The sequence below is a fragment of the Ictidomys tridecemlineatus genome, chromosome 11 (assembly GCF_052094955.1).
Source record: "Ictidomys tridecemlineatus isolate mIctTri1 chromosome 11, mIctTri1.hap1, whole genome shotgun sequence".
NCBI classification, from domain to species: domain Eukaryota; kingdom Metazoa; phylum Chordata; class Mammalia; order Rodentia; family Sciuridae; genus Ictidomys; species Ictidomys tridecemlineatus.
In genome coordinates, this window is record NC_135487.1 from 121118052 (window position 1) to 121144648 (window position 26597).

Sequence of the window (26597 nt, forward strand, 5' to 3'; positions counted from 1 at the left end):
CAAATCACTAGTCATCATGGAGGTGAAAATTGAAACTACAAGGAGACAGTACCTCATACCTTTTAGAGGGGATATTATCAGAAAGACAAGGGACAGTAAGCATTATTGAAGGTGTACAAAAATGAGAAGCCCTGTGTATGGCTAGCAGGAATATCTCTTGGTGCAGCCATTATGGAATGCAGTATGGAGGTTCCTAGATAAATTAAAAAGAGAATTGGCATAGGACCAGCTTCCAACTATATACCTAAAGGAGATGAAATCAGTATCTTATAAAGTTATCTGCAGTCTCATATTCATTGCACAATTATTGACAGTAGCCAAGATACAGAAATAACAAAACAAACACAGAAACAACCAAAGTGTCCATCAACAAATGGCTAAAGAAAAGTGAGTTTGAATATTCTTCAGCTTTCTTGCCATTTGCAAGCACATAGATACAAGAAGAGAATTAAAGAGCAACGGCTAGGGAAGTGGGGGAGGGAAGAAAAAGGGGAGATGTAGGTTTGATTCATTCTATATCAAATATGCAGAAAGAATAAGTGCCGAGATCATATATATATAATCAGTATGGTTACATTATAATATAACAATAATATTGACTATACTCAATATTATTAATATTGTTGGATTCAGAATATTTGCTAAAAGAGAAGATTTTTAGATACTCTTGCCCAAATCAATCAATAGTAACTCATTGTGAGATAATTGATTTGTCACTTTGCTATGTACCATATCAATTTTCATATGTATATATACACATCAAAGCAATGTGTTGTATACCTAAACTATACATGATGAAAAGTTTTTAATACAAAATAAATTTAATAATCCATTTTCATTCATTACAAAATCCTTGTTATTTTCTGACCTATGAAAACTTGGTCAGAGTCTGTGATTACTAAGTACAATGCCAATTTGAAACCATGTGGTAAGGAGTGATTATTGATTTCCAATGAATAATTTTATATATGCAAAGAGAGAGAAAGTAATATAAATAACTGACTTTTTCCTGCATAGGTTTAAAAACGTTGTCAACTCCTTATTGAAGGAAATTTCATATGTCATATACCTTTCATGAAATTTTCAACAGGTATATCTAAAACATAAACATTATTTTTTTTAATGTGTAACAAAAATTACCTTATGATACCTAAAAATCAAAGTTTTCTCACTATCATTAAATATCTAATTACCACTCAAAATTCCCCCACTGTCTCATGAATTATATTTTTATAATTTATTGAATTAGAATAATAGTAAGGCCTTACCTTGAATCTTTCTAACCTATCACTTTCTCCTCTCATTTTAAAATAGGATAATATGGTTTCAAAAACCAATTCCAAGAACTAGATTAGTTTGATTTTCTAGACCTTCTCAAAGAAAAAAGGAAAATACTATGGTTTCTGAAGGGTAAATATCATCCTCAAGTCATAGTTATGCTTTCAACTCATGATCAGAACAACTGGGTTCTACTCATCCATCTCACATCTACTTTTCTCCCACACAGAAAATCCTACTTCCCACTGAATTTACCTAATAACATATCACTACATACTCACCACATCCCCCAAGTGCCCACGTCAGACTTAAAAACGTAAACACTACTACTGAAAACTACTTATTTATTTATTTATTTTTTTGACCCTAGAGTAGATTTCCCTAGAAGGTAAAGTAAAATAGCCTACTTTAAATCTACTTCAGACAGCCCCTGGCTCCGTGGAATGGCATCAACTTGGGCAGTGTTCTTGTTCAATTTATATTTTGCTTCAATTTTTACAAACCGATGTTTTGTTCAGTAATTTTGACAAAATTTACACTTGGAGCAGGATTTCCAGAATAGCAGGGCAATGAACAGAATATCCTTTCCCCCCAAACTCAGCGATAATACAGGATAAAATTCTCAAAATAGAATACCTCGGCATCCGGAATGAGCGAGGGCGACAACAAATTGGGAAGAGCTTGCTCACAAACAAGGACCCAGGCTCCTGGGAACAGTGGGGGCTGCACAACTTAACATGGGGAAGCGCCTGCCCTTGCCCTGGCCAGACAGTCAGCTGGGCTGAGGACCAGCAGTCCTGCTGCCACCGAAGGGCAGACCCCATTTGGAACCCCATACACAGGCCCCATGCCCAGAGAGCTTGTTGAGACAGTAGCCACAGCTGGTTAAAAAGCCAGAGGTCAGCCTCCCAGCTGCCAGAGGCTGCAGAACTGGAGGGAGAGAAGGCCCAGGCAGGGCTGAGTAAGACACCTGGGAGAGGAGACAGGCAGAGTGGACTCTGAGAGGTGCCCATTTGTTTGCAGGGGTCTGGAAGGCTGCACACAGGCTGAGGAAGGGCCAAAGAGGGATGTGGGGCGCTACCCCTGAGCTATTTGAGCCTCTTCACTGGTTTTGGAGCCAAGGAGATTTGGGGCTGGCGTTGCCAGCGATTTTGTGGCTCCTCCCACTAACTGGATTGTGCAATGCATGTGACCTCCATCTTCCCTGGGCCAGGAAGACTGATCTCCTTGCTCCAGAGTTGGGCGTGACCCATTGCTACTGGACAGTCCACCTCCTGTCTTAACTGGCTAAGAACATTCTGTAGAAAGCCTTTGAAGTTCCCCTACATACATAAAGCAGACACAGCTCTTGCTCTCTCTTTCCAGCCTGGAAGATCAGTCCTTAAGGACGATGCGCTGTCCTGCTCCTGCTTCTTTAAAACTATTCTCTGTGTGGTGGGATTTTTTTGTCATATTTCTCAGCCAGCCCACTCCACATAAGGGGAACCCAGCTTCCCAGGCCTGCAATGGCCACGACGAAGGAGCGACAGTTATCAGCCTCTCCTGGTTACACACGAGGAGGACTTGAACAAAGAGAAAGCACAACCAGGACAGATTTTCCAACTGCTCAGGTGTTAGGTGTGCCCCAACCACCAGCAAAAGGCAGAAGCTTTACTAGCTTAAGGTGCTAGGCACAGTCAGGGACCACTCACTGTCTACCAGGTAGGAAAGGGAGGGAAGGGGAAAGGGACTGAAGAAACAATTGTAAAAACAACAACAATAAACAACACTGAGCCAAGACATCAGTGACAACAAACTGCAAGGCTATAAGAATTTACAAAGTTAATCCAGGCACATAACCAAACAAAAATTTTCCTCATTACATGTCTTACACTTAGAGCAGGATAATACAAAATAGAAAACACAAAAAAGGAAAAGAACCCAAACCAAAACAATGACTTGATTTAAAGAGACCTGTACTAGAAACAAACCAAAGTTTTCTTAAATGAGATGATGGGTAATAAATATTCAATAAAATTCCATTCAACAATAAAAAGGAGCAGTTTTCCTGATATAATTAGCAGCATAGATCCCTTATATCCTAGCATAAATGGAAAACAAAGTTTCCATATAAAATATTCCTTCAATGTATTCCCACCTTAAGTAGCTCAGGAAATATAGTTCTATCCGTAAGAGGCATAAAGCAGGAGATTAGTTGTAAAAGGCCAGTTTGGGGTGGTTTTAAAGAAAACCAAGTGTTAGGAGTCAGCAGGACACAGTCTCAGCTGTTTTCACTCTCAATACTTCAGCATCTGGGTGTGACTCTCTCCTATTTAGTACTTAGCAAATGCTGTTGGATTAATGGATGAAGTCTAAAGGGACTACAGTCTAGCCATGATGCTCCCAGGACATTCTTGTTGGGAATTTGTCTTTCATACACATCTTGTTGCCTTGATCTCATCTCAACCCAGAGGACAAATTGTATTGCTCTTTTTAAAAAAAATATTTTGGGACATCTCTGCCCATATGCATTTTACATGTGACTTGTTTCTCTCCCCACCCCCCCTCCCTCTCCCTCTCTCTCTTTCCCTACCAATTGAAACTAGTTGCCTCACAAACATCATTGGAAGGTATATAATGAGAAAAATTTACCAACACAATAGATAATCCAACACAGGGACAGGTGAGGCTTTTGGGTTTTGTTTGGTTTTCCACTGAGCACATATGACATGCATAAAAGTTTCCATTGTCATGGTCCCTACACCCAAGACACTTAAAAATAAAAGACAAAACAGACCCCAGTAATACCAGTACAGGCGGAAGTGAGGCATGCATGCCATAAAGTCCAGTTGAAGTGCTCTCTGGACATAGATGAGGGAAAACCTGCTTCCCTTCAAGGGTCAAGAAAAATCTCTGGAGGAACTGGCATCAGGGCTTTGAGGGCTGAATACTACATTAAAAATGGTGAATCTAAGAATACTATTTCCCAGTTACAGAAAATAGATTGCCTTACATGAGAAAATGATTATTAGGTAGAAAGGGGGGAAAATATCTGGAGAGTAGAAGAGAGGAAGGACATTCCTGTGCTGTCCTGAGTTCCTAGGCTGTAGGGCTCCCATCACATTGAGGGAAGCGTGAGGCATGGAGAGGCATCTCATGCCGTACAGTGTTATGGCCTGGGAAGGAAAAGAAATGGGAGAAACTCTAAATATGTTGGGGAAGGTTGCTGAGGATAAAGTGGAGTGATCAAGACAGAAAAGTTAAGACAGGTGACAATGGAATACAGAACAAGAAATTTGGAAAAGACAAGGAAATTTGAAGAACCCATGAGTCCCTCTTGAAACAAATTACAAAGACTTTCAAAATCATTAGAGGCACCATTGCTGCCAAGGGGATAAAAGTCATGGAAAGGGGTTCACTGTGGATACTAGACACATACTTGGATTTCACCTTAACCCCACCGCTGATTCTACTCCCTCCTCTAATTTCTTTACTGAACATGTACATTCTGGGGATGAGCCAATCAGGCATCCTGTTTTAATCACTCTGTTCCTACTTTTCCAAGAAATGTTCCTTGTCTAACTCCAAATCTCCCTGGTGTCCCACTGTTCTGTACCTCAAATCACCCATGTTGATTCCTTTCTCACAATTCTTTCTGCATCAGGCATCACCAAACTTTCCTCTTAGGACCAAGACCACCTGCTCACACTTCCAACTCCCATTTCCCTGACCCCAGCAGAGGGTCATGCCCTGGCCTGCTGGGCTGCTAGCTTCACTCCACTAGACAGGCCAGCTGCCCCATCAGCTAACACACCCAGGACGGCCAAAGACAGTGTTAGTCAGCTTTGCTTTCCCATGACCAAGAGACCAGAGAAGAAAACTTAGAGCAGGGAAAGTTTATTTGGGGCTCACAATTCCAGAGGTTTAGTCCATGCTTGACTGAGTCCACCGTTCTTGGTCAAGGTGAGGCAGCAGCACATCATGGCGGAAGGGCCTAGTGGATGAAAGACACTCAGCTTGTGCTGAAGTCAGAAAGCGAAGACAGGGAAGGGAAACAGGGCACAGGGAAATGCACCCTTCCAGGACATGCCTCCAAACCCACCTCCTCCAGCCATGGCCCACCTGCCTGCAGTTACCACCCAGTCCCATGCATTCAAACCAACATGGATCCATTAGGTTACAGTTCTCGTGATCCAGTCATTTTACTTTAGCCTATTCCTACATGAAGAGGGGGGATTCAGCATCGTCTCATAACCATAACAGAAACCATGTCACATCAGCATTAGGAAGAAGATAAAAAATTTTGTTAAATGCCCCATTGTTGCTGCTCACCCCACACGCACATCATCTAAACAAGTTTTGGATAGAAACCAGAGACATTGCAAATGAGCAATAGTCAGTCACCTGAGGACTGGGTGAAAGGAGAGCCAGGAATCTGGACTCACTGCAGAGAACACAAAAGAGATTCATATGCGAGGACTTATGTAGAGCTAGGAAGACATTATGCATTTAATATGCAAAATTATACTTTTTTCTCTCTGGTAAACTTATATCAGGAAAACTTCATTTTGTCCTTTTCTTTGTCCTGTTTAACCAGTTTAACCATAAAGGGTCAAGACTTCCATTTAAATATCTTATGGGAAAGGGGATGCCTGATCTAAAGTATCCTCTTGAGGCACCAGGGGCAGCTGATACTTGCATTATGATGAATGATACTAGTAACTTGTCAAGTTTCTGCAGAATGTGACCACCTTTCTTGGACAAAATAATCAAGTCTACAAGGTCTGGTTCAAGCAATGAGGCTAAATATTGCCTCCAAAATAGTGTCCCCAGGACTGGGTCAGAGGTAGATTTGATACCTGGACATCTAGCACTCCAAGCAACTGAAAAGGACATATGGGAAGCAGAAACATGGTTGAAAAACCAATAAGAATGAGAATTAGGGAGGCCAGAGAAGGTGTGTGATATAGGGAAGAGACACCGAGGACCTTGGCAAGGGCTAATGACAATGCAGAGAAAGCAGTGGGAGAGAGGGAGGCTGCATTGGGCAGATAAACCAAAAGAACCATTCCAGATTAAAGAAGATTGGATCAATTGTTCAGTATTTCCCCAATAATTGACAGAGATGTAAATAATGGGTTAAGGACATGAATTGATATTTCAAAATCATATAGGGACTTTTGTGAGCTCATCTGAAGAAGGCTGAGGACCCGGAGAGAGGCTGGAAACTTTGGAAGTGAGACTAAGTCTGAGAGCTCAGGGCTGCAGGGGAAATGAGAGGTGGAGTGGGAGTTCCAGCATTCTGGGAAGCATGTTGTATGAGAAAGCCATTTGCCAGTTTAAAGAAGGAAGACACTACAGAGTGCAGAGAAATAGGGTTTGCTGACATGAGAGATCAAACACCAGCTGAGAGTCAGAGGTCCTCTGTCAGCGAAATGCTGCTCCTGCTACTTGTGTTGCTAGCAGTTCTCCTCCCAGGTGGTGACAATCAAAAAGGTAAGCGTAGCTCTGGCAGCTCATGAACTGGTGCAGAGGGTCTGGTGGAAAGTAGGTTGCGTTTGCCCAGGTGCACCTGGACTTTCAGCCCTCTTCCACCATGTTGGAGGGGGCCACCTGAAGCCCTGGGGCTCTCAAATGTCTCAGGTGTTGTATTTCTGCAGCCCCTGGGATCTTGGTATCTTTCCCGTGTCGATGGTTTTTCTTTCTCTCTAGCTTCTCCCCTTCACTTAAGTCTTTTCTGGTTTTCTTCACAGCCTCCCCAGGGCCGACCTCATTCCATATCATCCAAATTTCAACCTTTGCCAACAGCACCTGGACAAAACATTGTGGCTCAGGCTGGTTGGGTGATCTGCAGATTCATGGCTGGGATAGTGACACAGGCACTGCGATATTCCTGAAGCCCTGGTCTAAGGGCAACCTCAGTGATGTGGAAGTCACGGAGATGGACAATATCTTTCGATTCTACTACGTTGGATTTACCAGGGAAGTGCAGGAACACCTACTTGACCTTCAGTTCAAATGTGAGTTCTGTCCCCCAAACTGGGTTCTTTCTGTGACCCTTGGTTCTCACTCCCTGTGGTCCTTCTCTCTCCTCTTTTCTTTACCCAGATGCATGCACACACTTCTCTAGAGCAAGCTCCCTCTCCGACTCCTCTCCTCCACAATCTGTGACCTGGGTGGCTCCTCACTCCTCTCTGACAGATAAAGGTGTCTGCTGTATGACTAGCCCCTGGTGTGTCTCCTGTGAAACTCTCTTCTTAATTTCCTACTTGTGCCTGAGTTCTGTATAGTGTGGCCCATTATCTTATCCACCCCTACAAACATGGCCATGAGTTCTTCCTTCCCTGGGGACTTCTGCTTCCTTTGGGATATCCGTGCTGGTGACAGCATGTCCCTGGCCTTCTCCCTCTCCCTCTCCTCTGCCCTGTAACCACCATCCCCTTTACCACAGCACTGTCCCCTTCATGAGAGGCACAAGTCTCCCCAACACTCTACCTCCAAATGCTGTATTAACTTATAGTTTCACGTTCCAGAATTTTTCCTCACCCAGAATCTGTATCCTGGGTCCTCCCCACATCCCTTTCTTCTTGTTTGATGATTAGTAACTTTTATATCTGTTTTCCTTCTGCACAGACCCCTTAGAGATCCAGAGCATAGGAGGCTGTGAGCTACAGTCTGGGGGAGCCATCGTAAGTTCCTGGAAGGGGGCTGTAGGAGGCCTGGATTTCCTGAGCATCAATACTACCTGTTGGCCTGCCCCAGGACCCAGCAGCAGCAGGGCACAGAAGGTCTGTGAAATCTTTGCAAAGTACAAAGGCATCTTTGACACAGTGGAGCACCTGCTCTATAAAACCTGTCCCCGGTTTCTCTTGAGCGTCCTGGAGGCAGGGAAGGTGGACCTCCAGAGACAAGGTGAGTCCTGCCGTTTCCCTTTCAGCTCTCCTTAAATCCAAGAGTGGGAAAGCACCCAGGGAGGAGGAGCGCTTCATCAAGGATCTATTCCATTCCCAAAGGAACAGAGGGGCTTAATGTGTACATCAGTCTGTGTCCATGTGCTCTGGGTCAGCACCAGCAGGTGACACTCTCCCTGCCCCTGTTGCCCTAGTGAAGCCCAAGGCCTGGCTGTCCAGTGGTCCCAGTCCTGAACCTGGCCATGTGCTGCTGGTGTGCCACGTGTCTGGCTTCTACCCCAAACATGTGTGGGTGATGTGGATGCGAGGTCAACAGGAGCAGCTGGGCACTCAGCAGCGAGGTGACTTCCTGCCCAACGCGGATGGGACCTGGAACCTCCGAACAACCCTGGATGTGGCAGCTGGGGAGGCGGCTGGCCTGGCCTGCAGGGTGAAGCACAGCAGCCTAGGAGGGCAGGACCTCGTCCTCTACTGGGGTGAGAAAGGGCTGGGGCCCAGCTGGAGGTGGAGGGAGGGGGTGCCCCACACAGAGGATGGGCCTGGGAAGGATGGGGAAGAGGAGGAGGAAGGCAGGGGGAGGGGTGGTGGTCAGAGAGGGGAGAGAGGTGAGGAGAACCGACCTCTAGGAAATGAAGGCTGCAGAGCTGGACAAAGGGAGGCCAGGGAATGAATGCGTGAGATTCAGAATGATGGTCTGTGTCCTCCCTCCCCATGGCAGGACGCTCCATCCCCATTGGCCTGGTCATTCTGGCAGTTATAGTGCCCACTCTGATCTTTCTGCTGGGCCTTGTGTTATGGTTCTGGAGATGCAGGTGAGATTCTATTTCCTTACTCTTCCTCTTCTGTCCACTCTCCCACTCTTCCTGCCCTGTGTCTATTTACATTATATCAACCTCCATTTTCCACCAGACCTTTCTTCTTAACTGCCATCTCCTGCATGGAGCTAATATAAAAATGTGGTAAATGACACATACTATGATTTTCTATCTGTACCATTTTAAATGTGTTAAATGCATTCACATTCTGTGCATCCCTCACCATCATCCACATCTCCAATCTTTTTCATCTTGCAAAATGGAAACTCACTTTCCACCTATAAACTCTTCTCTGTTCCCTTCCTCCCCACTGGTTGGTGGCCAATTCACTTTCCATTTCTACCAATTTGAATATCCTCTTCAAGTCTTATAATTGGAATCGTGCAGTCTTTGTCACTTTGTGACAGGTTTATTGTATTTAGCAGTTTGACCACATGGTTTATCTATGTTTGGAATACATCAGAATTTCTTTTCATCTCAAGGTTGAGTAATATTCCACTGTATGCACACAACGTGTCTTTCTCCATGTATCTGCTACTAGACTCCTGAGTTCCTCTACCATTGACTATTGTGAACTATGTCACTATGAATGTGGATGTACACACATCTCTTACATTGAGCTATTTTTTTCTTGTTTTCTTGACAGGTCATATCAGGACATCTAGGAAGGACTTATTATGTCATCTCACATCTGTGATAAATATGTACAACCCAGAAACTTCAGATGTCAGACCAATTGGAATCTCATATTTCACGAGATAATCATTGTTTTTTTTTTTTATCAGATCAGGATTCTAATAGTTTACAGGAAAACAATCACTCTCTGTATACCAGCAGAAAATAAGGAACATTGCACATATTTTGAGATAATATCAGCAGTAAAACCATCCGGATTTCGTCATTTATTAGGTACTTATTCTGCCTTGCTGACAGTGTTTTATAACTTTTATTAAGTTAATGTTCTGACATGTAAGGATTTTCAAATGATAAAACAACATTATGTCTCTGTAACTTACTTGTTTCTGTAGAAAGTCGGCATGTGTGTTGAAAATACATTTTAAATTTTGTTTACGGTTTTATATCTTAGTTCATTTAATTCTTACAATTTTCTTGTCCAATATTGGTATTATGGGTTTTTTGACTATATAAAAGAAGTTATAAAATGTTTCTATTTCTTTTTGTTACTCTCCACGTATGGGGCAGTTTGTATGTGCTCATTTTTTGCTTGTATTTTTCCTTTAAAGTTTTTTATAAATATTTGTCAGAATTCGCCAGGGAAACTTCAGGAAAAATTTTTGACAGAAAAGTTTTAAATTTTGTATTAGTTTAAAAAAAAATAAACCTAACTCTATTCAGAACAAGTATTCAAATTTTTCTTTTCGTGTATTTATTAAGCTTCAAATATTTTGTACAAGTCATCCAAATTGCTCAATTCATTATAACACTTGGCTCATATCTCCCTTTTACTGTATTAAAGTCTGTAGGTTTGCAGTTATGTGCCTTTTATCTGATAATGAATGTCTGTTATCTCATCTTAACAAAGATTTATCCATTCCTGTAAGTTTCAGAGATCCAAATTTTGACTTTGTTGGTTCTTTATATGATCATATAATTTTCTTTATTTTTTTCTTCTTTCTGTCTCTTTTAATGTGCCCTTCTATTTTTAATTATTTGATGTAGATTCATATAGAACTTATTTTCACAATTATTTTTTCACATTTGCTTTAAAAGCTAAGTGTTTTCTGGAAGCAGGGCTTTAGTCCAAGTCAGGATGTGTGAAGTGCTACACGTGAGAGAGAAGTGGGGAAGGGAGGGGAGGGGAGGGGGGATAGTAGAGGATAGGAAAGGCAGCAGAATACAACAGACACTAGTATGGCAATATGTAAATCAATGGAAGTGTAACTAATGTGATTCTGCAATCTGTATACGGGGTAAAAATAGGAGTTCATAACCCACTTGCATCAAAGTGTGAAATATGATATATCAAGAACTATGTAATGTTTTGAACAACCAACAATAAAAAAAAGAAAAAAAAAGTGCTACACGTGGTCCACGTGGCCTTTGTTGTTTCGATTTTTTAATTGTCCGTTTCTTTCTTTTCTTTTCCTTTCTTTCTCTTTTCTGTTTCTTATTCTTTCTTTCTTTCTTTCTTTCTTTCTTTCTTTTTTTTTTTTTTAGTACCAGGGATTGAACCCAGGAGAACTTTAACTCTGATCCACATCCTCAGCTCTCCCTGCTTTTTAAAAAAATTTGAGACAGGGTCTTCCTAATTGACTGAGGGACTCAATAACTTGCTAAAGCTGGCTTTGAACTTGTGATCCTCCAGTTTCAGACTCCTGGGTGGCTGGGATCATGGGACTGTGCCACCACACCCAGCATTTTGTAATACATTAATTATTTAGAATATGTAATTCTGAATTTCCAGATAAAGGAGCCGTTTCTGTTTACTTTCTTAATCACTCATTCAGCTTTATTCCCCACTGTGCCAGAGACATATTTTGTATGTTTTCAGTCATTTGAAATTTGTACATATTGTTTTACAGACAAACTTCATTTTCAGTATAAATGTTCCATGTTTACTTCAAAAGAATACACATTCTTCTGTTAAAAAGTTGGATTGTAAATATATCAATTAGGACATTTTTATTAACTGTTATTTATAACAGATGAAGACATCAAGTGCTTTATTTTTTTCATTTTAACCTTTTAATGTAGACAGTTATATTAATAGACTTTATTTTTCCTTGTTGAGAGCCACAGTTAAGTTGTAATGACGCCTGGCATTTTGCCAGAGGGAATGGTTCAAAGGTGACCCTGATCCGGGAATAGGGTGGCTCCTTTTCATTATTCTGACATAAACTTATATATTTATTGGTTATAGTGTGATATTTCAAAAAATATATGCAATATACACTGACAAAAATCAAGAAAACTAGCATACCTCTCCTTTCCATTTCATCATGTTGTGAGACTTCAAGTGCCTCTCTTGTAGTTCTTTATAAAATATAGACTGACCCCTTCAGTGGATGAATGGATTAAAAATGTGGCATATATACACAATGGAATTTTACTCATCAATAAAAGAGAATAAAATCATGGCATTTGCAGGTAAATGGATGACATTGGAGAAGATAATGCTAAGTGAAGTTAGCCAATCCCAAAAAACCAAATGCTGAATGTTTTCTCTGATATAAGAAGGCTGACTCATAGTGGGATAGGGAGGAAGAGCATGGGAGGAATAAATGAACTCTAGATAGGGAAGAGGGGAAGGAAGGGGTCAGGGGATTAGCAAGGATGGTGGAATGTGATGGACATCATTATCCAAAGTACATGAATGAAGACACGAATTGGTGTCAACATACTTTATATACAACCAGAGATATGGAGAATTGTGCTGTATATGTATAGTAGGAATTGTAATGCATTTCACTGTCATTTATTTTTTAAAAAAACAATTTAAAAATGAAAAATTATAGAATGGCTATAGTGAACAAAATTCACCCTACTTTGCTATAAAACACTAGAATTTTATTCTCATACCTAAGATTTTGTGCCGATTGTTCATCTTCTTGCCATTCTCCCTTTTTAAGGTGATAGACTAATTTGAAGTAAATAACCTCTTTACCCTTTATAAATGTCTTGGGCGTTTCACTTTAAAGGTAGAACTGAATTATACAGTAATCAAATAAAAAACGTTAACTTTCAAGTATCCATACTGTTCTATTTTCGATAATGCACATGAGTCCAGCCTACAAACCAGCCATACATGCCCCCATATTTGAATTCTCAAGACTGACATGGTTGGGCTCAATCAGGAACCTAACAAAAGTGCATGATAACTGCAGTGATTCTTTTAAGGGCTCTCTGGGATTTATCACTACAACACACTACTCTTCTCCATCTACACTACCCATATAATGATTTTTATATTCAGTTGCTGAGGGCCATTACCAAGTAGGAATGACGCATCGAAATTTCCTTGCCAAGCGTACCCCATGCTGCTTAGAGGACATTCGGTGGGACATTGCATGCATGCTTTAATAAGGTGACCTTGCTCAAGGACCAAGGCGGATCCGGGTTTAGAGCTGATCAGGTTTGAGGAAGTAACCGGCTCCTTGAGTTTAAGGCGTTGCCAGTTTAAGATAATGGGTTTTAGGGAAGTTAGAAGTTGAAGATTATTGCTGGGATTAGGGTGTTCCTGCTGCTTGTTCCCATTGAGTTCTTGTGAGATTAAAATGGGATTTGTAGATAGCCTCGTGGAGTAGGTGAATTGTGCGGGAGACAGAGAACGCGATTGCCCCTGGACCTGTGTGGAGGCGGTGTGAGAGCGGGAATAAAGAATTGCTGTTTGAACCTACAAAGTGTGGGTGCCTCCTGAATCTTGTGCCAAGCCCAGACATTGGCATTCAGTGACTAAAGATTATTGTTACCTCAATCCTTGCACTATTAGTGAAGTAAACGGTAGAATGGAGTGGCCCATGAACCTATTTGCTCACTAGCAGAGGTACCACTTTTCTGGTAATTATAGGCAAGACAGGTGACAACTCAACAGGTTCAAGAAGCTATACCATGTGAAATATTTGAGTAACATAATACTGAATTTCATCCTCTAAATTTTCACTCCTAGTCAATTCAACATGATGAGCATTTATTTAAAATTTAAGATTTTCTTTCTACTACTTCACTTCAGGATTTTAAAATTCTTCATATTTTTAAGTTTAAAATCATAGAGCGTATGCCTAGTTCCTGTGGTACACATGACCCTGTTCTAATACTGACTGAAAAAGTCCCAAGTTTCTCTTTTTTTCCAAAATGTTACCAAAAAGTAAGAATTGAAACAAGAACGAAATAAGAAGTGAGAAAAGATGAATCCTAACAAATTTTATTGACTTTTAAAATATCACTGGACTTTTACTTACGGGAACGGTGGATTAGGTTATTTAGGCTAAGCTATTCTCCAGAGTACAACTAGTCATAGGCTGAAAAATTCTATCAATGTGATGACATCTGAGAGCTATTAACACAGTGAGGAATTAGAGGGCTACAAGCCAGGAAAGGAAAGAAGTCTTTCGAGGCAGAGCCCAGGGTCTGGAGCCACATTTCCTTCACTTACAGATACCTACAAATTCTAAAGACACAGGGGCTGAGCAGAACATTGCACAGGCTTGTGGGGCCAGGGAACAAAAGTCAGGATTCTGTGGGTGCAGAGGAAGAGAAATCCTGGTAAACACCATGGACTTTATTTTGCAATTCTAAAGACTACACCGTCAATCTCTCTACCCCAGGATAAAGTAAATCATAAATAGGGAAAAGAAAATGGAGCATCCGTGGTTAAAATCCAGATTTGAATATTGTATTACTGATCTGATTCAGATCCACAAGCATTGCTAGTCCTGAACTCTGTGAAGTAGAGTAATAAAAAGGATAAACGAATCAAAGTTAATTAGAATAATAAAAAAGGATAGATGAATCAAAGTCAATTATTGTGTAAAAAATTTATTCTGAAAGTTAAATTTATGTGTGCTGTAAATTCAAATATATAACAACCACAGAACACAGGAAGTCGTAAAAGGATAGTAAAATATTCCAAAGTAACTCAGTTAGCAAAGTGGTGAATTATTAACTAAGGCTAGGATGTAACGTTTAGGATTATGGGAAGGTTTATAGAATAGACAACAAAGGAAGAGTAGAAGATCATCAAACCAAGTTCATAATTGGCAAGGTGGTGTAAGTAAAAAGATTGGCTCTAAAAGAGGTGGAAAACAGGAAAGAGAAAGAGGCAGGAAGAATGAAGCAATATGAAGATAGCAGATTGAGCTATAAATACAAATCTAGTAGTAAATTATATTAAAATAAATATCCTGAATATTTAAATGACAAATACTAGGAAAGTGAGTAGGAAATGACTTACTGTTACCCGTATTGTATTCACAAGAGAAGTATAAGAAATGAAACTGAAGAGAAGGCTTAGAGTTAAGAAGATGGAAAAGGACATAAATAAAAACACTAACCCTGAGGAACCCGGTCAGGCCCTACCAAGTCCTGAAAATATCACCTCACTGGCACGGAAACATTAAAAGAAGAAACACATCATAAAGAAGATGTAGCATTTGTAAATATTTAGGCACATGATAGGAAATTCTCTAAATTACGAAGCCAACGATATCATATTAAAAAAGAGATTAAAATGTATAATTTTGTTGGAGAATTTTATTCACATATCTGTGTGAATGATAGAAAAAGCAAATTGCTGATATGTATTAGAGGGGCACAACACAATTAATAGACACGACCTAACTGATGTATTTAGAATTCAACTTTTTAACACCAGAACCAGAATTCTCTTCCAATAAACATGAACACTTCTCTGGAAAATGATGTTTATTCATAAAACAATATGAGCAAATTTCAGAGTGAAAACTCACAAAATATTATTGCTGATACAATAGCAATGATATTTCTGGCAAATCTCCACACTACCTGGAATTTCAGAAATATAATTTCTAAATAACATGTTCATAATGAAAAATTAGAAAATATATTGAACTGAACAAGATGACACAGTACTTCAAGCCTCCTGACATGCACTAAAGCCCTGTTTCAATAGAATTCTTAGACTTTAAATAAAGCAAATATGTGAGAATAAGTTACTTAACAATTTTCACCAAGAAATTAGAACAATGAATGCAAATTAATCCTCAAAAAAGTACAAGGGAAAAAATTTGCATGATTTGGATGAGTTGTACAAAATATTTGAAACTTATCAAAGATGAAGAAAAATAAAATTCCAAATATACAATAAAGAAGAGCTAGAAACATTCTCAAAGACTGGCCACAAAATCCAGCTTGGGAGGTAGAGGCACAAGAGGATCACAAGTTCAAAGCCAGAGTCATCAACTTAACCAGGCCCTTAGGTAATTGAGGAAGACCCTGTCTCAAAAAATGGGGGTAAGGGTGCAGTTGATGTGACTCAGTGCTTAAAGCATCCCTGAGTTCAATCCCTGGTGGGGAAAAAAAAAAAAAAAGAAAAACGTGCCACTAGATTTAATGCTTTTCTATTAAAAAAACAAAACCCATAAAACCTCCCAACACATGACTGCACTGGTGAATTCCACGAAATCTACACAAATAATTCAAACAAAAGTAGGCACATCCAAATTGTCCCACACACTGGGGGGGGTGGTGGGAAACACAACCATTTCATTTTATTTTATTAAGTCAAAAAATCCTTAATACCAGTACCTGATAGGAACACTGTAATAGTTAAATGAAAATAAACAGATGTAAAATCCCCAAGAAAACATTCTGAAGGTGAATCCATGTGTTGATATTACATGCAAAACAAGTGGGTTACAGACACATTAGAGACACATAATTTTTTTTTTTGCCATTTCAAGTTCATTAAGTATGAGGCACATATTAACTGAATAAAAAAATCTTAAAATTCCTATTAAATTCATAGTATGTTTTTAATGAATGATGAAGTTTGGGAGGAGTACTATGTTTGATAGCATCTCAAAATAAATTCACAGTTCTTATTTGTTTTGCTGCTAGTATATAGATTGTGACTATCTTACAAACTATGGGGAAAATGCTTTGAACAGCATCAACAATTACTTGATAAAATGTATCAAGGTTGACTCCTAGGATGACATCCCAAGTTTCTAGATTTCTCAGAACTTATTCCAAATGGGAGAGAAGACTTGATGAGCGTTCACTGGATATCCTGATACGACCTGTCAAGAAAGCCAGAACAAAAACCCAGTTGTGTCTAAGACATATGTGTACATCCTCACTTATAGGAGAACTATTCACCATCGCCAAAAGTAGAAATGGTCCAACATCCAGTAATGAATAAATGTCTAAAAAAATGTGGTGTGTACTCATGGAATGAAATGTTATACCACCTAAAGAAAGAAGGGAATTCTGATGGGCTACAACAGAACTGAACACTTATTGCTAAGTGAGATAAATCAGTCACAAATGACAATTACTACATGCTTCCAATTGTAGGAGTTACACAAGGTCGTCAAATTCATAGAGATGGAAAGTGGAGGGGCCACCGACAAGTTGTGGGACAGGGAACAGAGAAGCATTTCTGAGTGCAAAGTGAGTTTCCACTATGCGGAGGAAAAAGGTTTGGGAGAAGGATGAAGGTGGTGGATGCAAAGTATGGAAATGCATTTAACACACTTAAAAATGGTAACGATGATACATCTTGTGTGATTTTTACCGCAGTTTTTAAAATTGATTCTCATCAGGTAACAGGAGTGAAGAGGAAGTTCTGGTGGAAAGAAGGAGGTTTTGTGCTGCACATAGATGGCAGGAGAAAACAGTGGGAGCACCCACAGAGAAGGAAGACTAAGGAAATAAACTCACCTGCGCCTCCAGAACCACAATGCAAGCCCCAGAAAAATGAGCACACAGGGCACTATGATTGCCAAAATGATCAAGCCAATGGAGAGGGGGTGTCCTGTGAATGGGGAGAGAGCACAGGGGATAATGTCCCTTCAAGTCCTGTACACTCACCCCTTCCTTTCCCTTGTGTATCTCCACAGCCTTCATTCTCTAAAGTCCCTTTGTCCACTCTTCTCTCCTGCTCCCTGTCCACAGCCCCCACACCAACCATTCTCTTTCCCCCTCAACCTTTGAGTCCTCCCTCTGTACTTGAGCACCACCTCCCCCATCTGTACCCCTTTCTCACCCCAGTGGAGGACGAGGTCCTGCCCTCCTAGGCTGCTGTGCTTCACCCTGCAGGCCAGGCCAGCTGCCTCCCCAGCTGCCACATCCAGGGTTGCTTGGAGATACCACGTCCCATCAGCATTGGGCAGGAAGTCACTTCTCTGGGTACCCTCCTGCTCCTGCTCACCTTGCATCCACATCACCCACACATGTTTGGGGTAGAAGCCAGAGACGTGGCACACCAGCAGCAGACGGCCAGGCCCAGGACTGGGACCACTGGACAGCCAGGCCTCAGGCTTCACTGGAACAGGAAAGGGAAGGAAGGAAGGGTGTCACATTATGACACTAGCCCAGAGCACAGGAACCCACACACCCATTTCTATCTCTACTCATTTGGAAATGAGAACAGTGACCCATGAAGCCCCTCTTCTCCTCTGGGTACACCCCTACTCCTGGGCTGAAGAGGCAGTGGACAGTGACACCCAGCAGGACCTACCTTGCCTCTGCAGGTCTGCCTTCCCTGCTTCCAGGACGCTCAGGAGATATTGGGGGCAGGTTTCTAACAGCAGCTTCTCCACTGTTTCGCAGATACCTTTGTACTTGGTGATCACTGTGCAGAATTTCTGTGCCCTGAGGTCACCTTCTGTGGAGGGCCAGCCTGTCTTGAAGCTCAGGAAATCCATTCCTTTTAAAGACCCCCTCAGGAAGCCCATGATGATTCCCCCTGAGCGCAGCTCACAGCCTGCTAAGCCCTGGATCTCAAAAGGGTCTGTGCAGAAGAAAAACAGAAAAGTTACTGAGTAGCAAACATGGAAAGGGATGTGGGGAGGACCCAGGATGTTGATTCTGGGTGAGGAAAATAAAATCTGGAAAGTGAAATGAAGAGCCTAAATAATCATAGCATTTGGAGATTTTCAGGAGGAAAGCACTGAGGACAAGTATGAATATTGTGAACGGGGTAAGCATCTGTGTAACGTAGACCATGGGTACAGGAGAGGGGAGAGGCAGAGGGTAAGGAAGAGTGTCAAGCCGTCACCAGCACAGGTTTCAAAGGAAACCAGAGCTTCACATGGAGAGGAGAAGGCTGAATGGATGGATAGGAAGAGGAGGCACACTTTATGTCTCTCAGGACAAAGAGGAAAGGAAGGAGCAAGTTTCGCAGGAGACATACCTGGGGCTGGTCACAGAGCAGACCTGTCATATCTAGCAGAGACAGATGCACAGGCAACAAGATATGAAATATTTTGTGGAGGTGTGGAGTCCAAGAGGGAGCCTCCTCTAAGAGGTGTGTGCATGCAGCTGGGTGAAGAAAGGAGGATGGGGAAGGAGCAGAGGGAGCAGTCCTTTGGAGCTGGAGCTAAAGTCCCTAACATCCCCCAGGTGTGAGGACGGAACTTACACTCCAGCTGGAACTCACTGACGTGATCCTGCACTTCACTGGTGAAAACAGAGAAGTAGACTCGGAAGATCTCCTCCAGCATCAGAATGGCCTCATCGCTGAAGTTGCCCTTGGCCCAGGGCTTTAGGAAGATGGCAGTGCCTGCCTCACTGTCCCAGCCATGAATCTGCAGATCTTCCAACCAGCCTGAGGCTTGGTTCTGTGACCAGGTGCTGTTGACAAAGGATGAGATTTGGATGGCATGGAATGAGGTCGGCCCCTGGGAGGCTGTGAAGAAAGGAAGGAAAGAGAGTGAAGAGAAAGGGAGATGCAGGAGGGAGAGAGAAAGCATGTGCATTGAAAAGATGCAGGAACGGAGACCCCGGGGTCTGCAGATGCACATGGCCTGATACATTTGAGAGCCCCAGGGCCCCAGGCTGCAGCCCCACCTCCAGCAGGTGGAACAGGGCTGGAGGCAGGAGGGGGCAGGACTTCAGCATCCAGGTGCACCTGGGCAAGTACAGCCTGGTTTCTACCAGACCCGCCAACACTGGACCATCCAGAGTTGCCAGTGTTAGTCTTACCTTCCTGATTGCCACCACCTGGGAAGAGAACTGCTAGCAACACAAGTAGCAGGAGCAGCATTTCACTGAGAGAGGCCCTCTGACTCTCAGCTGGTGTTTGATCTCTCATTTCTGAAACCCTGTCTCTCAGCACTCGGTAGTGACTTCCTCTCTTCCAACTGACAGATCTCTTCCTTATACCAATTGACTGGAGAAGAAGTGTGCCTCCCACAGTCCTTGGGACTCCTACTCCACCTCTCATTTCCTCCTGTAGCCCTGACTTCTAGCCTTATTCTCACCTCCCTGCCTTTCCGCTTCTCTCCAGATCCACAGCTTCCTTGAGCTAAGCTCAGAAAAATCCCTACGTGATTGTGAAAATTCGCTTCATCTCCCTATTTGTAAGTCTGTAAATTGAGGAAGTAACAGTAAGGAATTTCTCAGTTGCCCCTGTGCTGGGAAGAACCCTTCTGGTTTATCCACCCAACTCAGCCTCTCTCCCTTCCATGTCCCTGTCTCTGGGACTGTCATTATTCCTTCCCTGTATTATCAGTGTCTCCTTGTCCTTGTGTCATCCTCCTTGTCTGGTGGCCCTAGTTCACCTTCATATTTCTGATGTTCTATTTTCATATCTTGACTCCAACTTTGTCAACCTCTTTGAATTTCCCACTGTGTCTGTAAAATCAGCCAATCTCCCAGAGTCTTGGGAGGAAAAAAAATCAATAGACATAACATAGAACAATCAGACCAGAACACTGAAAGATGAAGACAAACATCTCTCTTATTTTATCTTCCCTTTTTTTATTCACCAAACAGAATACAAAGAAATGAACATGAAACCACTGAAAAATCTCTCAAGTAAAAATGTCAGTTAAGTAAAAAATGTCATGAAAACCTACAACAGAAACAGCAGAATGATGGGAGTTCCGGCATATAGCACACCTGGCCCAAAGCAAAATATAAAACACTGTGAGGCTGGGGAGGCTTTCTCTGTTACAGTGTCCCTTCATCGTTTGTTTTTCAACTGCACAAACTCCAGTCCTTGCTTGGGTTTTTTTTTTTTTTTAGTTGTATTTGGACACAATACGTTTATTTTATTTATTTTTACATGGTGCTGAGGATGGAACCCAGGGCCCCTCAATTGTTAAGCGAGCACTCTACCACTGAGCCTCAACGCCAGCCCCTGCTTTGGTTCTTTTTCTACAAGTGTATTTTACCCTATCCTCAGTCCTGGACCAGTACATGAAAGCAGACAGACAATGCTCACTAAGCCTTTGAGGCACAGCAATAGGAATGGAGAGTATAAGGAAGAGAAAATAATGAGTGAGAACACAGGTACCAAGAGGCTAAGTGCAATTGGAATCTTTTGTCCTCTTGTATGCTGAACTCTGCATGCCCTGTGTGTGTTCTGATGAGAAATGTCTGTTCAGGTCATTTCCTCAGTTTGAATTGTGTTCTTGAATTTGGGGAATTTCATACATATTTTAGATATTAGTCTTTTTCAGATGATAGTGGGCAAAGGTTTTCTCCCGTTCTGTAGGATGTCTTTTCACTCTGTTATTCCTTTGCTGTGTTAGCAACCTCCTAGTATGGTAGAATCCTCTGTGTCAAGTTTGGGTTTTGGTGACTCGGCTTTCAGCTTCCCATCCAAAAATTCTTGCCTATACTAATGTCCCCAAGTGTCCCCCCCCATATTGTCTTCTAGCAGTTTCATAGTTTCAGGTATTATATTTAGGCTTTTAATGCACTTTGATTTTTCTTTTTTAATTAGGGCATGAAATTTGGGTGAGGTTTCCTTCTTCTATGTATGGACGGACCTCCATTTTCCCCAGAACTGATTATCAAAGAGACTATCCTTTCTCAATTGTGTGATTTCTCTGCCTTTGTTGAGACTCAGTTTACTGAAGATGTATGTTTGTATTTCTGGGATCTCTATTCCGACATATGGAGTGTGTTCTATTTTAAGCTGGTCTCATTCTACTTTCAGTCCATTTGTCTGTAAAAAGAAAATTTGAGTGACTTTTATGCATGTGATCAAAGGATCATTTATCACTGCTTATCTAAGGATTCACTGCTGTTTTGTTACTGTGTCCTAAATGAGGGTAATGCAAATTTGACCATAGCTGTTCTAGAGAGAAACATAATTTATTGAAAAGAGAAGAGGTTGTTAGTGGCATTGTCCCCAATGATCAACCGATTGGGTTCACATAACATGTCCAACATTTCCAATGAAGCTCCTTTGCAAGTGGTAAACAAAATTTTGGAATTCTGAGGGACAGTCATAAACCCCAAAATTTTTCAATAAGATTAGTTTATTTCTAACTATTAGTTATTATCACTATAAGGAATAATGATGAATTTCCCACAGTGATATGCCAGTTCTTCATTGGAAAGTTCTGGGTTAGTGTCCTTTATTTTCACAAGCCTGAGAAAAGATCAGATGATTGTCATGAGCTGTCCCAGACCCAGTGGTTGATAATCAGTTGTGCCATTGTTGACCCTGCAATGAGCCGGCAATGAGATCATCAGAACAAAGTCAAGAAAGAAGGGTGACAAATAAACCTTCAGTAAAGATCACAGCAATTTAAAACGTTTTTATGTTTCATGTAATATTTTCAGGCACACAGTGTTCAGCTTACTCTGTGTACTTCAGGTTCACTTGTGTGAATAGGTTTTGGAATGAAGGGGTAAGGTGTTGTCCTTGACCCTGAGAGGGATTGGAATGAGTGCCTGCAAGGTCTGTGCACACACGAGCACAGACGCTCTGAGAAGCAAGAGATACCAGGGACAGGGACAGCACTTCCTGTCCAAGACACACTCATACCACTGTTGCTACCACCATGAACATACCGGCTAGGCTTCAAACTTGGCTCAGGGAACCAACACATTTGCCAGGATACTCTATTCCATGAGGACTCCTCTCTTCAAAAGAACCTGAGTTGGAAAAATATTTCAAAATTCAAATTTGTAGCTATCTTAATCCAGGATGCCCTGGACACAGGGCCATAACAAACGTTTGCAATAATAAAAATTTCTGTAAGGAGCTGGAGTTGTAGCTCAGTGATAGAGCACTTGCCTTGCAAGTGTGAGGCACTGGGTTCTATAGTAGAACCACATAAAAACAAATAAAGACATTGAGTCCATATACAACTAAAAAAAAGTTCTGTGAGAATAGAAATTAATAAGTGAAAATGGATCCCTGTTTTCTGAGTCACCAATAAACTATATGTCAATAAATATCCTAAAATTCTGCCCCCAAAGCAAAGGAGATGATTATCTCTCTTTATGCAGAAGAGCATTTAACAAAGTTCCAAGTTTTTTTCTTGAAAACAATTCATTCCACAGTAAGATACAGAAGGGAATTTCCTCAACATAAGAAAAGACATCTATGGAAATCTCACATTTTCATTGGGGAAAGTTGAACATTTAGCTTCCAGAGATCTAGTAGAAGACAAGGATGTCCTCACTCACCACTTCTAGTCAACAAAGCACTAGAAATCCTAGCAAAAGCAATAAGGCAACAAAAATAAATAAAAGCACCTAAATATGAAGGAAAAATTTCAAAACATCACTGCTTTAGCATAGGATCCTGTCGACAGATGATCCCAAACATTTAGAACAAATAAATGAATTCAGTGAAACCGCAGAATACAAAGCATAGAAAAAGGAACGTTTTATACACAAACAAAAACCTACCCACACAAAAAATGAAAAATAAAATCTCATGTATCATAGTATTAAAAATAAAACATTACAAAAAAAGAAACAGGATGTGAAATATGCATAGGCTGAACACCATGAACATTAAGTAAAGAGGACTCAAGCAAATGCAAGATATCCCTTGCTCATGGATAAAAGAATATTGTTAAAATCTTTCGTATTACTCAAAGTGATCTATAGATTCTAATCAATACCTATCAAATAAATGATCTAGAAAAGTCAGAATCAAATCCAGGAAAGAAAAATAAAGTCAGAGCCATCAGTTCACCTGATTTTAAATGTTCAGGAGATGGATATGTTGTATCTGATTATACCATGTTTGTATGCATTGAAACATCACATCGTACTCCATTAATATGTACAACTATTCTGCTTTTAATGTATCAGTGAAAAAATAAATATAACTTAAATGAATAAATACAATATTGTGGTAAAGCTATATATTAATCAAAACAGTAAGATACTACCATAAAAAAGGCATACACCATGGATACAGAATGAGGAGCTCAGAAATTAACTCAAACATTTTTGTTAAACTAATTTTCAACAACGGTACCAAGAGTACTTAATTAGGAAAGGATAGTCTCTTTAATAAATGGTCCTCGGAAAACTGCATTTCCACAGACAAAATAGCTAACTGGACTCACATTTCACCATTCAAAATAGATTGAAGGAATTATGCCTGAAACCATAAAATTCCTACAGGAAAAGAAAAGGGAAGAATCCTTGACATTGGCGTTGGCAATGAGTTATTGAATATCACCACAAAAACTCAATCTCCAACAACAAAAAATAAATAAATAAGACTACATCAAACTAAAAACATTCTCCACAACAGAGAAAACAATCAACAAAATACTTATATAACCTATATAACCACAAAATTCTTGCAAAGTGTATATCTAATAAGTTTTTAACACCCCAAATATATAAAGAACTCACACAACTCAACTACAGAAAAGCTATTCTCCTGTTTTAAAAATGGACAAAGATAGACAAACTCTAGATAGGACAGAGGGGTTGGAGGGGAAGGTAGAGACCATGGGGTTATTAATGATGGTGAAATGTGATGATCAGTATTATCCAAAGTACAGGTATGAAAACATGAACTGGTGTGAATATACTTTGTATACAACCAGAGATATGAAAAATTGTGCTCTATGTGTGTAATAAGAATTGCAATGCATTCCTCTGTCATATATACATTAAAAAAAGACTTGAATGACATTTTTTTCAAAGAGCAGATAGGAAATGGCCAGTAGACATATGACAAGATGCTCAAAATCATTAGTCATCAAGGAAGTGAAAAATTGAAACCACAAAGAGATATCACCTCATACCTGTCAGAGGGGATTATCATCAGAAAGACAAGGGATAGCAAGCATTACTGAAGGTGTGCAAAAATGAGAAGCTCTGTGCATGGTTGGCAGGAACGTCTCTTGATGCAGACACTATGGAATATAGCATAGAGATTCCTAGATAAATTTAAAAGGGAATTGCCAGAGGACCATTTTCCAACTATGTACATAAAGGAGATGAAATCAGTATCTCATAAAGTTATCTGCAGTCTCATATTCATTGCACAATTATTGACAGTAGCCAAGATACAGAAATAACAAAAGAAACACAAAAACAACCAAAGTGTCCATCAACAGACAAATGGCTAAAGAAGCATGTGTTTGAATATTCTTCAACTTTAAAAAAAAGAAGAAAAAGGAGATCATGTAATTTGCCACTATATAGAATACATAAAGAGAATTAAAGAGCAGTGACCAGGGAAGGATAGAAGGGCAAGAAAAGGGAAGACGTAGGTTTGAATCATTCTGTATCAAATATACAGAATAAATAAGTGCCAAGATCTTATGTATAATCTGTATACTCACATTATAATACTATAATATAATATTGACTATACTCAATATTATTAATATTGTTGGATTTAGAATATTTGCTAAAAGAACATATTTTAGATACTCCTTCCAAAAATCAATCAAGCAATAGATAATTATTATTTATTATCAATAAATAATAATTCATTGTGGGATAATTGATTTAGTAATTTGCTATGTAACAATTTCACTTTTCATATCTCTATATGTAAGAGAACAATGGAGACAGAAGCAAGGTGCAGAGGCAGAATGGCAGAATGGCCTCTTGCCCAAGCTGCTGGTTTTGTTAATATCCATAGGTTACATTAGGTCACTGGCTACAGAAAGACATTATTGCTCTTTGTGTCAATAGGCAAGTTACAGAGTTAGCAACATTATGCAGCCTATTGATCAGTCACTTACTATGGTTGCAATATGCTGTGAGGAACCTTATGTAGCTTTCAAGAAAGTCCTTTGTTTAAGTTACTGTTATGTGGACAGGTCCAGGCACAGTAGAGCTTGGTGAAACATGTGGTTGTCTAACAAGAGAGTTTCTTTATTCCCAGAAACTGTGCCTGAGATCAAGGTCCAGGCAAATAAGACTCTAGCCCAGAGCCTCCTTATGAAGGGCATTGCCACAGCAGCTAGGCATTGCACGTGGATTAGTCATCTTATTAGTTCCTGGGGGAAACTACAGAATATTCCAATCATTGGGAAATAGGGTACCTGTTACTCCCAGGAGTTTGCTCACCAGAGGAACACTATTCTATGCATTTCCACAGCCAGACATATATATGTTAAAGCAATGTGTTTTACACCTTAACTATAAATGATAAAACATTTTTAAATAAAAAATAAATTTCATAATTCATCTTAATTCATACAAAATATTATTTTCTGAATTATCAACCCTTGATCAGTTTGTGATTACCAAGTGCAATGCCAATGTGAAGCCACATGGTAAAGAGGGACTATTGATTTTTAATGAATAATTTCATACAGTCTTTTTAAATATATTTTTTTAGATGTATAGACCTTTATTTTATTCATTTACTTATATGTGGTGCTGAGAATCGAACCCAGTGCCTCACACATGCTAGGCAAGTGCTCTACCACTGAGCCACAGCCTCAGCCGCTTAATGAATGATTTCATATATGCAAAGAGAGAGAAAGTAGTATAAAGAACTGACTACTCTTATATAGGTTTGAAAATATTATCAACTCATAATTGAAGGAAATTTTATATATCATATTTCATTTATGAATTGTTCAACACATGTTTCTAAAATGTAAAGATTATTCTTTTAAATATAACAAAAATTGCCTTGTAGTACTTAAAAATTAAAATTCTCTCATTATCATTAAATGGCTAATTACCACAAAATTTCCCCACTGTCTCATGAGTT

General features: G+C 40.2%; 2 protein-coding genes across 2 annotated transcripts; one reads left to right on the forward strand and one right to left on the reverse strand.

Annotated features, from left to right (window-relative positions):
* Nucleotides 1–6692: 6692 nt before the first annotated feature.
* LOC101975458 (T-cell surface glycoprotein CD1b) lies at nt 6693–9648 on the forward strand. The gene is made up of 6 exons (XM_078027839.1): nt 6693–6753; nt 7011–7277; nt 7891–8169; nt 8363–8644; nt 8887–8980; nt 9630–9648. The coding sequence occupies exons 1-6, from the start codon at nt 6693–6695 to the stop codon at nt 9646–9648; spliced, it is 1002 nt and encodes a 333-aa protein (XP_077883965.1).
* Nucleotides 9649–16697: 7049 nt separating this feature from the next.
* LOC144367797 (T-cell surface glycoprotein CD1b-like) lies at nt 16698–19688 on the reverse strand. Its single transcript, XM_078024945.1, has 6 exons — nt 19628–19688; nt 19065–19331; nt 18162–18434; nt 17673–17966; nt 17363–17444; nt 16698–16719 (listed from the first exon to the last, which is right to left on the reverse strand). Exons 1-6 carry the CDS (start codon nt 19686–19688, stop codon nt 16698–16700), a joined length of 999 nt encoding a protein of 332 aa, XP_077881071.1.
* Between the last annotated feature and the right edge of the window lie 6909 nt (nt 19689–26597).